This window comes from Castanea sativa, chromosome 5, assembly GCF_040712315.1.
Source record: "Castanea sativa cultivar Marrone di Chiusa Pesio chromosome 5, ASM4071231v1".
Classification (NCBI taxonomy): Eukaryota; Viridiplantae; Streptophyta; class Magnoliopsida; order Fagales; family Fagaceae; genus Castanea; species Castanea sativa.
Genome location: NC_134017.1, coordinates 30,124,412 through 30,136,175, shown reverse-complemented (window position 1 = coordinate 30,136,175; position 11,764 = coordinate 30,124,412). Strand labels below are relative to the sequence as shown.

Genomic DNA, 11,764 nt, shown 5'->3' with positions numbered 1-11,764 from the left:
TTGTGATGTGTTTGTTTGCCAAGAAAGTTCAAGAAAAGTTGAGAAAGTTGAAATAAATTTTTTTCTCAATCTCTAAAACTAAAAAATAATTTTTTATTTTTGTTTTTTGATTTATTATTTATGATTTTTTTTCAATTAAATTAAAATTGCTTTTGTTTTTTTATTTTTAAATTAAAATGCTGAGGTGGCATTTTTCTAATTATTTTATTGGCCACGTCAACATCTAAAGTGACAACAATAGTACAATACACTTCGTCCACCACATAAGCAATTTCCATAAGTGAAATGACCATAGGAACTATAATAGAAATGGTTTTTGATTTTCAGGGATTAAAGTAGGTGCGTCAAAAAAGTATGATCCAAAACAAGAATCGGCGCAAAATGTAGGAATCAAGATTGCATTTTCACTTTTTTTTTAATATAAAAAAGTCTTTAACATTTTTTTCCTATATTTATTTCAATACAAATAAAGAAAAAAAAAACTCAAAAAAAAATTGAATAATAAATAATTCCTTAAGTTTATACCCGATAAAAAATTCTAATAGTATACTAATCTAATAATTTGACATAAGTGAAAAAACACATACATGAAATACGAAATAAATTTATATTGCCCATAAACTAATTAAACATGCTTTGAGATATGTTTCTCAGCATAACATGAAAGGAATGGTTTAGTCTGGCAATTCTTTGTGTCGTTGTACTATTTAATTAGATATAGTTAGATTGGACAAAACAAGAGTTCCTAAAATGATCAAAGGAACTAAAAGCATTAGTATTGGGTATAAACACCTCCTATTTACTATTTTACAACCAAAACCTTAAAAAGCATCTTCATTAAGAAAAGTCGAGTCAAGTTTAAAAAATATGACCATTATTGTAATGGTTATTTGAAAATATGATTGTTGGAAACAAATAATAAAGAAAATAAATAAATAAAGAATAAAAAAGAATATTTAAATGAGATGTCATAAATATAGAAACTGGGATATTTGGTGTATTGTAAAGTGAGTTGGTATAATAGATAAAGTAACTTTATTTTACAACCAAAACCTAAAAAAGCATCTTCATTAAGAAAAGTCAAGTCGAGTTTTAAAAAATATGACCATTATTGTAATGATTATTTGAAAGTATGATCATTAGAAACAAATAATAAAGAAAAAATAAATAAAGAATAAAAAAATATTTAATTGAGATGGTATAAATAAAGAAACTGGGATATTGGGTGTAATATAAAGTGAGTTAGTATAATAGACAAAGTAACTTTTTAATTGGTAAAATAGAACTTTTTTGGCATTTCGAATACATAGAAATTATATTCTAACATGATATAAGTATATGTGTCTGAAACTCCATCTTAGAGACTAGAACCCTAGCCCTTGCCCTTCCACACCTCACAAGTATTTATTCTTGTAGAGTGACCATTGCACCAAGAGTGTGTGGTGGTTGGTATCCCGAATACTAAGGGGCTGTTTGGATGATAAAAAATGTTCACTCAACACTCATTACTGAAATATTATCACTTATCACTCATCACTCAATAACTCATCACTTATCACTGAAAATACCCCAACTTCCTAAGGTGGCATGTTTGGCACTTGTTTCCAACTTCCAATAACTCAAAAATTTTTACTTTTTGTGGGACCCACTACCTAAGCACCATGTCAGGCTCACGGTTAGCCTACCTGCGTATACATTCAAAGCAAACAATTTCACCTCTTTTTTTCCCTCCAACCCACATCTTCTCCCAAAACCCTCGATGAACCCAGCCAAGGAAATCCATCATCCTTGCCTGTGGCGCCGATCTTCATCATCACCCAGAGGCATACCTTGTGCTCATCGTCACCCAGCTTGCAAGATCTCCTCCGACAGGCATCAGCGGCTCTGATCTCCTCCATCGTGACCCAACAGCGCAGATCAGGAATGCAAGAAAGGAGCTCTGACCCTAAGAAAAAGAGAGAAGGGAAACATAAATTTGAGATTGGTTTGTCACAAAGTTTTATTTTTCTTTTTATTATTAGTGATTTGTATTTTGTGTTTTGATGGGGGATTATGGATTTTGATGTTAAATTTCGAACTGATTTTGATTGAATTCAAGTGGGTTTGACTTGATATGTTAGAATTCTAAATTTAATTTTTGTGGGTTTTGTTAGTTTTTGTTTGGTGTTGAATCTGGGTTTTCTGAGAAAAAAGGTCGATGGTTGCGAGATCGTAGCAGCGACGTCATATTCGCTTGTTTGAGCTTGGGCTGGCATGGGTTAGTTGAGGTGGGCCTCGATAGGCGTGGCTAGGTTGAGGGTGTGTAAGGAGCTCTGAGCTTGGATATGGGATTGGGGTTTATTTTTTGTGTGGGTTGATTTTTGGTGTGAAGGAGCCATTGGTGGGTTTGTCAAAAGTAGCGTTTGGATGTGACAAGTCTCTGACCGTGGGTCCCTCAGATGTGTGTATTTACAAAAATGCTATCATAACTTAGTTTGTATAACTCAAAAACACTCAAAAGTTATTTTCAGTTTTATATAACTCAAAAACACTCAAAAGTAATTTTCAGTTTTGCTAACTCATTACTCAAAAATCAGAGAATTGAGTGATGGAAACAAAACTTGAAAACAAATCCAAACATGTTTTCTCTCTGTGGGTCCCACCATTTTTGAGTGATGAGTGATGGAAACACCAAAATCCAAACAACCCCTAACGCTCTAATGAGTTATCATGAGGAGCCTTCATTAAATGCTTACTTAGATCTTTTTAGAAAAGTTAATGTCATATATCTTCTTATGCACGTTGTTGATGCCCATTTTTGCGAATCTGTATCCAAAAGCCCGTAAGGAAGAAAGCCCAATGAAAAGCAAGGCCCAAAGACCGACCAAGAAGACCGAAGAGCAATAAAAGTCCAAAGAAAGAAGTGTAAGGGAAAGCAATCTACAGCAAAATACAGATCTGCCATAGAATACAGTTCTTCAGTAGAATGGCTTTGACAGATCCATGCAAATAGGACCTAAGACCCTTTTAATCCAGTTAACATTATTTGGCCCACAAAAGCCCAAATCCTTTTGTATAAAAGGATAGGTGTGAAAACTAATATGAAGAAGCACAATGAAAAGAAACAAGGAACAATAGGAAGTGTCAGTAGCAGGAATGCATGAAGGAAAGAAAAGCCAAACTAAAGGAAATGACAAACACAGTAGGAAACACATGAAGAAATAAGACAGAGACACGCAGCAAAACGAAATGAAGCTAATCTACTACAACAGAAACGGCGTAGGAACGAAAGAAGATAAAAACAGAAGATAGTGGAGCAAGCACACAAGGGTCGAAGCACCACCAACCTGTACCCAGCCAATACAAGAGAGGTAGGCACACGGTCAAGGGGATTCAAGGGTATGGTTTGGTGGTGGGGGGAAAAGGGGTAGGGTGTGGTTTGGTGGTGGGGGGAAAAGGGGTCTATATTTGGTTTCCAGCAGTGACTTCTTTTGGGAATATACCCTGTTGGGATGGTATCTTACCCAAAAGAAGTAGTAGATGGCTGAGACCATCTGATGCATGCCATAGAGGTAGGTGGTGAGGTAGCTCAATCCTTATCCATTTGAACCTAGAGGTAGAGGTATACAACAAGAACAAACAAAACAAAATTTTGTCACGAAATGAGTAGTGGTGCAGCAAACGTAATCTGAGTAAAGGTAGTGGTCGGGCAACCAATGGGTTGGTGGGAAATCTTGAAGGAATGCCCATAACAAGCCAAAAATAATTGGTGAAGCCCTAGGGGTAAAAGGGAAAAATCTCATCGAATCATCTCACTATAAAAAGGGGGGAAACACCTAAGGGGGGAACCCATGGTAAGAGAGCAGTAAGCACCTAAGGAAGGCACTTAGAGAGAGAGAGTGAGGCACCTAGAGAGAGAGAGGCACCTAGAGAGGGGGGTCCAAGAAAAGGAAAGACCAAAGGGGGAACAACCCATGGCAAGCGAGTAGTAAGAAGCTAAGACTAAAAATAATGGAGAGAGAGAGAAAGAAAGAAAGAAAGTGGTAAAAAGAAGAGAAAACACGGCAGGAATAGGGGCATGCATCAATAGACCATCTTTTCCCTCCCTCTTAGCAAATCCACTCTTTCAAGTCCCCCAAAAGTAGTAGTTAGAAGCCATGTAGGCCTATTCTCCAAAATGCACAACTTTGATGGTAAAAGCCTATGATAAGGTTGTTCAAGTTGGTTTTGGGTTCCTTCTTGGTTTACTTATTCTATGAGAAGATTCAATTTTTGATTTCGATTGCAAATATATTTAATTTCACTTGTTAGAACTTATATCTGCTGTATTTAGTCATTATGTTGTAGCGCATTTTTATCACATTTGCTGCATCAGTTGTCCTGCTGTGGTATCTTTACTTGTTGTACTAGTTATTTAGCTATAGTACTTTTTTTATTATATTTACCGTGCTAGCTATTATACTAGTTAAACCTTTTCTACTGAAGCTTTCTTATTTTTTTTTTGTTATTACTTGTTTAAATTTTGACACAAACTAATCATTATCCTACCATAAGTATGTGTACATATACATTGTTTCTCATGTTCTACAAAAATATATTTTATATATGTATATGTGAATACGTTTAAGTGTATTTACGAATATATGTATGTATATATTTGAGAATATGCTAACCTATGTAAACTAACATTTGCTTGATTGGTATTTTCTTTGGATTTTAGATTTGTTTATGTGTAGGAAGTAGAAAAGTATTTCTGTAGTAAAAAAAAAAGAGTAGTCATTCACGTTGCAGAAAAGTACAAAAAGCTTTATTGCACAGCAAAAGATTTTACTGCACAGCAGAAAGCTTTACTGCACAACAGAAAGCTTTGCTGTGCAGCAAAAAGCTATACCGCGTAATAGAAGGTTTTACTGCATAGTAGGAAGCTTTACTACATTGCAAAAAAGTTTTACTGTGCAGCAGAAGGTTTTATTGCACAGGAAAAAGTTTAACTGCACAGTAGAAAAGCTGGTCCTGTGGCAAAAATTGGAGAAAAGTTCCTTCTATAGCAAAATTAGAGGATAAGCTCATTTTGCAGCGTCTTCCCTTGGACTTTGGACTCAATGTTTGCGCACAAATTGGCAGCGGCAGAATGATACTTTGGAGCCCATTTTGTGAAACGCCAGACCCAACTTCTTTCTTTGAAAAAGCCTAGACTAAGCGTTGTCTAATAACATCAAGACGTGTGTCTAAGGTACAAGAAACATATAAAGAATCCTCAACACACGTTAATATTTAAAAAAAAAATTAATTGTTAAACACACATTTAATTACACTTTCTGTGAAATTAATTAGTTTTGCATTGCACTAAGGGTATGTATGGGATCTGCTTATTTTACTGAAACTAAAATTTTTTTGCTAAAAGCACTATAGATAAAAATAAAAATTAGTTGAAATAGTACCGTGAGACTTATAAATAGTGCCAAAAAATGCTGCGAGATCATGAATAGTAGAAAAAATATGCTGAATAATAAAATAAGTTGGTTTTTTAAATTAGAGCTAAACGCACGCTAATTCACATATGGTCTGGACTGGGCATAAAACCAAGAGTTTACACCCACGATAAGACAATGCCATGTTAGCATTTTATTAAAAGATGAATACAAGCATTCACACTCAATACTAGCTCATAATATCAGATTTAAATAAAATAAAAAATCAAAATCCAGCCCTCCTCCACCCCACAGTCCGCCTCACAAACCATTGGAATCACCATGGACCAGAATTCGTGGTGGAGCTTTCTAACTCCGCCATCACCTGAGCCACAAACTGTGACTCTCAAACCCAAATCGTCTCATCTCTCTCATTCAAAGTGATCAAACCCATAACCTCAAAGTTACCCTCACACATCAGAGGCCGAGTAAGAGTCTATAGGGTAGCCTGAAAAATCCGCTGCATCCAGCGTATCTCCAACAAAGGACCCAGCACCATAGCCATCTTCCTCATCATTTTTGTTTTAATTTATGTATTTCGTCAATTGGGTTTTGTCTAGTTTTTTAAACAAGCTGATGGGTTTTAATTTGTTCTATTATAGATTTTTGGGTTTGGTTGCTTCTTTGAGAGAAGAGCACTAAAAATGATATGGGTCTTAATTTTTGTTTGTGAATTAGGCTCAGTGCCAGTGGAGTGGCGGTGCTTGGATTTCTCAGCTAGGTTTACTTTTCTTAAATTTGACCCTTCATGGTGTGGCGGCTCCAGTGTTTTTTTGGCTCCGAAAGTGACTCTGTTGGCTTTTGTGGCGACATGTGTGGTGCAGCTGTGGAAGTTTGATTTAAAGTTTGAACGTAAGTGATGAGGGTGATTTTACAAGTTAGTAATACCTTAAGAAGCCTGACGGGAGTAGCAAGCCTGTCAGCTTTGGTCACTGAACCATCTCCTTTCGACATTCGTGGCTCCGCCTCATATCTGACGGTGTTGGGCTGAAGGGAGGAAACTAATGAGATCAAAGGTGAAGGAAGAAAGCTGACGGAGTCAAAGCTGAAGGTTCTAAGCTGACGACCTTTTCGGAGACATGCATAAGCTGACGACCTTAAGAAGGAAAAGCTGAAGAGGATAAACCAATCTTCATCCATAACCTATCTTGCCCTCCATGTATGCGCGTATAAGGAAAGTTCTTGCGCTACACGTTTGGCCTTAGTCGAAAAGATTCCTATAAGGAAAAGGGTTCTAGGTGATATGTAGAATCCACAAATTACTCTCCTAGAAGGAAAGTACTTCCTCACCAAGGCACTTATTTCGGCTCCACACTACTATATATACCCCAAAACCTTCATAAACCATGGTACACATAATTCACTTCAGCTCTAGCACTTTAGGGTTGTGAAGAAGAATAGCTCTAACTTGACCTTCGGAGGGTTTTTGACCGGCACCACACCGGTGCCCTTTGTTTGGTCTTGTCTTTTGTTGTGCAAGTGTTGTTTCGAGTCAAGTGAGCCATGTGACAACTGGTGGATTTTTCATCATCATCAGTTAGCGCCGTCTATGGGAAAAACTCAACATCAGCACTCGAGAGTAATCAGCCTTTGCTCTACCCCTAAGACAAAAGTTGCATGGTACTCACTCGATCGATGGCAACAACTAACAATCAAGGCGACGAACCGCACACCACCGCCTTGGAGAGGCAAGTCCAAACGCTTGTGGCGGTGGTTGAGCGCTTGACCAAGCAGAATCATGATCTCGAAGAGCAACTGCGACAAAGGAATACGCACCCTAGCTCACCGGAGGAAGACCAGGAAGGTGCAAGCGTGGATGGGAGAAGTCCGGAAGGGCCGGAGGGTAGCAACACTCCAAGTAGACCAGAACGGCAGGACACTAACCGGCCATCCATCTCGGACACCCTACCACCTCACATAGCGGCTAAGATGCAGGAGATGAGGGAATGGATGGATGTGATGATGAACGCCCTCAGAGGTCGAATCTCAAGCGACTTGGATGACCTAGTCCAGAGAATTGATTCACCTTTCATAGCGCTCGTAAGTTCATGTCCCCTTCCCCCAAAATTTCGCATGCCTCAGGTGGAGAATTACGAGGGATCCAAGGACCCATTGGATCACTTGGAATCCTTCAAGACCCTAATGCATTGTCAGGGTGTACCGGATGAGATCATGTGTAGGGCTTTTCCCACCACGTTGAAAGGTCCTGCGAGGGACTGGTACAGTAGGCTGACGCCTAATTCCATCGGCACTTTCAAGGAATTAGGCGCGCAATTCGTATCACACTTTATTGGGAGTCACCGGCATAAGAAGTCTACCGCGTGTCTGATGAACATTAGACAACGAGAAGACGAGACTCTAAGATCATACATAGCTCGCTTTAACAAGGAAGCCCTCTCAATAGACGAGGCGGATGACAAGATACTTGTAGCAACATTCACAAACGGGCTACGGAAGGGTAAGTTCCTATTTTCTTTGTATAAGAATGACCCAAAGACTATGTCCGAAGTATTTTACAGGGCAACCAAGTACATGAATGCGGAAGATGCGTTACTAGCCAGAGAAGAAAAGCCTAGAAAAAGGGGAAAACAGGAAGACACACGCTCGGATAGGGGGCAAAAGAAGGCTAGAACTGAAGAACGACGGGATGATCGACGCCATAGACCACCCGCAGGGAGATTCACAAGCTTCACTCCCCTAAACGCTCCTATCGACCAGGTATTAATGCAGATTAAAGATGAAGGAGCTTTGACTTTTCCCGGTAAGCTGAAGGGAGATCCCAACAAGAGGCTAAGGGACAAATACTGCCGTTTTCATCAAGATCATGGCCATGACACCGCTGACTGCTATGACTTGAAGTAGCAAATAGAAGCTCTTATTAGACGAGGAAGGCTGCAGAGGTTCGTCAGCAAGGAGAGGGCAGACCCGCCACAAAATCAAGCTCCTCGTCGAGACAATGATCGCCCCAGGCAACCCATAGGAGATATAAGAATGATTGTAGGGGGCACCATGACCACCGGGTCATCGAAGAAAGCCCGAAAGACATACCTCAGAACGGTTTAGAACATCCAGATGACGAGTTCCTCGCCTAAAATGTCGCGGATTAACAATCCCCCCATTGGATTCTCAGAAAAAGATGCACGGCGTCTTCACCATCCCCATGATGACGCACTGGTCGTCACCATACAGGCAGGAGACTATAACATACACCGAGTCCTCGTCGACAACGGCAGTTTAGCAGACATCCTCTACTACCCCGCTTTCCAACAAATGGGGATTGAAAAGGAGCGACTAGTTCCGAATAACACCCCGCTCGTCGGCTTTGGGGGAGCAAGGGTATTTCCACTTGACGTCATCACTCTGGCAGTAACCATTGGAGACTACCCACAGCGGATCACCAGGAATGTAGCATTCCTTGTAGTCGATTGCTCGTCAGCCTACAATGCCATCATAGGACGTCCAACCCTCAACTTGTGGAAGGCTATAACCTCAACCTACCATTTAATGATAAAATTCCCTACTGATTGTGGAGTAGGAGAGTTAAGAGGAGATCAAGTAGCCGCACACGAATGTTACGTAGCCATGATGGAGATAGACGGCCACCTTCAGGCCATGAACATAGAGGAACGTCGGGTGGCGACGAGGCCTATTGAGAGGCTTGAAGATGTACTTCTTGATGAATCCCAACCGGAGCGGACGACCAAAATCGGCACCCTTGCAGACCCGACGGTGCGTCAAGAACTCGCGACCTTCTTAAAAGAAAATCGGGACGTGTTCGCATGGAGCCATGAAGACATGCCAGGAATTGACCCGTCAATCATGGTACACAAGAAAAGAATCTTCACCCAAGAGAGAGATCAGGCGGTAGCAGAAGAAGTCCGCAAACTACAAGAGGCGGGATTTATCAAGGAAGTTTACTACCCTGATTGGTTGGCAAACGTCGTGATGGTAAAAAAGAACAACGGAAAATGGAGGATGTGTGTCGACTTCACGGACCTAAACAAAGCATGCCCCAACGATAGCTACCCCCTCCCGCGGGTTGACATCCTGGTGGACTCTACGGCCCAACATCAGCTACTGAGCTTCATGGATGCATTTTTCGGATATAACCAAATCTGAATGGACGAAGCTGATCAGGAGAAGACTTCGTTTGTAACAAGCCAAGGCCTTTTTTGTTACAAAGTCATGCCCTTTGGCTTGAAAAATGCTGGCGCAACCTATCAAAGGCTCATGAACAAGATGTTTGCATGACAGATTGGAAGAAATGTCCAAGTATATGTCAATGACATGCTAGTGAAAATTTGAAGGGAAGAAGATCATTTGGAAGATCTCAAAGAAACCTTCGATACTCTTCGCTTCTACAACATGAAGCTTAACCCAGGCAAGTGTGCCTTCGGAGTGACGGCGGGAAAGTTCTTAGGGTACATGGTGTCCCAAAGAGGTATTGAGGCTAACCCGGACAAGATCCGGGCCATAATAGGAATGGTGCCTCCTAAAAATATAAAGGAAGTACAAAGCCTTAATGGCAAGGTTGCTACGCTTAATAGGTTTGTGTCGAGGGCAACGGATAGGTGTCTGCCATTCTTCCGCACACTGAAGAAGTCTTTTGAATGGACGACCGAATGTTAGCAGGCGTTCGAAGACCTGAAGGCCTACCTCTCTTCACCACCGTTACTAAGTCCCTCACAACCAGGAGAAGAAATTTTCCTTTACCTGGCCTTCTTCCCGGCCGCCGTCAGTGCGGCCTTAGTCAGAGAAGACAACAGCGTCCAAAGGCCCGTGTACTACGCCAGCAAGGCGCTGCATGGTGCAGAAGAAAGATATCCCCCCATGGAAAAACTCGCCTTCGCTCTAGTCACGGCGGCCCGTAAACTCAAACCATACTTCCAAGCCCATACGATAGTCGTCCTAACTAACAAACCTTTACGGCAAGCAATGGCAGTCCTGAAGCCGCCGGACGAATGGCATTGTGGTCAATAGAGTTGAGCGAATTTGACATACAATATCGCCTCTGCACCGCCATCAAGGGACAAGCGGTTGCCGACTTCATTGCCGAGCTCACCAGCACGGAAGGCAAGGAGGCAGAAAATCCCCAATGGAGCGTTTTTACAGATGGGTCGTCCAACAAGAAGGCTGGTGGAGCAGGGATTGTACTTAAATCTCCAGAGGGCGATGAGATCGAATGTATGATTTGTCTCGATTTCCCTACAACTAATAATGAAGTTGAGTACGAAGCCCTGATATCCGGTCTAGATCTCGCCAAGGCTGTAGAGGCCGCAAACGTGGTTATTCACTGCGACTCCCAGGTCGTCACAAGCCAAGTGAACGGCGAGTATGAGTGCAAAGGCGAAAAGATGAAGAAGTACTGGGAGCAAGCGAAGAGAAGGGTAGATGAGCTGAAGGCCAAGATAGTCCAAATCCGAAGAGGAGAAAACGAGCAAGCCGACCGTCTTGCCAAAATCGCATCTGCAGAGTCTATGATCACCCTCGACAAGGTACTCTCTTTTATTCAGCCTTTACCACTGATAGATGTTGTCAATATACAGGAGATTGATTCCGAAATCAATTGGACCACCCCCCTGATCTCCTACTTAAAAGATGGCACGCTGCCTGACGGGAAGGAGGCCGTAAGGAAGCTGAAGGTCCAGTCAGCACGGTTCGTCTTGATGAAGGGCGTCCTGTATAAGAGGGGCTTCTCTCAACCGTACTTGAGATGTTTAGGCCTCGAAGAAGCAGACTATGTCATGAAAGAAGTACACGAGGGGATATGCGGCAACCACTCAGGGTCGCGGTCATTGGTACATAAGTTGATTCGAGCCGGATACTACTGGCCGACAATGCAAAATGACGCCCAGGTTTATGTAAAAGCTTGCGACAAATGTCAAAGGTTCAGCAACATCATTAGACAGCTGGCGGAAGAATTGACCCCAATAACCGCCCCATGGCCATTCGCCTAGTGAGGGTTAGATATCATGGGACCATTCCCAATAGCAGCAAGGCAGCTGAAGTTTCTCGTTGTCGGCATCGACTACTTCACCAGATGGGTCGAAGCTGAAGCCTTAGCCACGATCACTGAAAAGAATGTACGGAGCTTCGTATGGAAAAACATTATTTGCAGGTACGAAATTCCAAGGGTATTAATCTCGGACAACAGTAAGCAATTTGACAACGACTCCTTCCGAACCTTCTGCTCAGAGTTATGAATCAAGAACCACTATTCCTCCCCAGCCCATCCTCAAGCGAACGGACAAGTTGATGTCACGAACCGATCCTTGCTTCGAATCATCAAGACTCGGCTCGAGGGGGCAAAAGGC

At 41.6% G+C, this 11,764-nt stretch overlaps 2 protein-coding genes across 2 annotated transcripts; both read left to right on the top strand.

Annotated features, from left to right (window-relative positions):
- The first annotated feature begins 8,543 nt into the window (after positions 1-8,543).
- On the top strand, positions 8,544-10,079 carry LOC142635047 (uncharacterized). Its single transcript, XM_075809263.1, has 2 exons — positions 8,544-9,379; positions 9,758-10,079. The coding sequence occupies exons 1-2, from the start codon at positions 8,544-8,546 to the stop codon at positions 10,077-10,079; spliced, it is 1,158 nt and encodes a 385-aa protein (XP_075665378.1).
- A 332-nt stretch (positions 10,080-10,411) lies between these two features.
- On the top strand, positions 10,412-11,407 carry LOC142635045 (uncharacterized). The gene has a single exon (XM_075809262.1). It carries the CDS (start codon positions 10,412-10,414, stop codon positions 11,405-11,407), a length of 996 nt encoding a protein of 331 aa, XP_075665377.1.
- Positions 11,408-11,764: the final 357 nt, after the last annotated feature.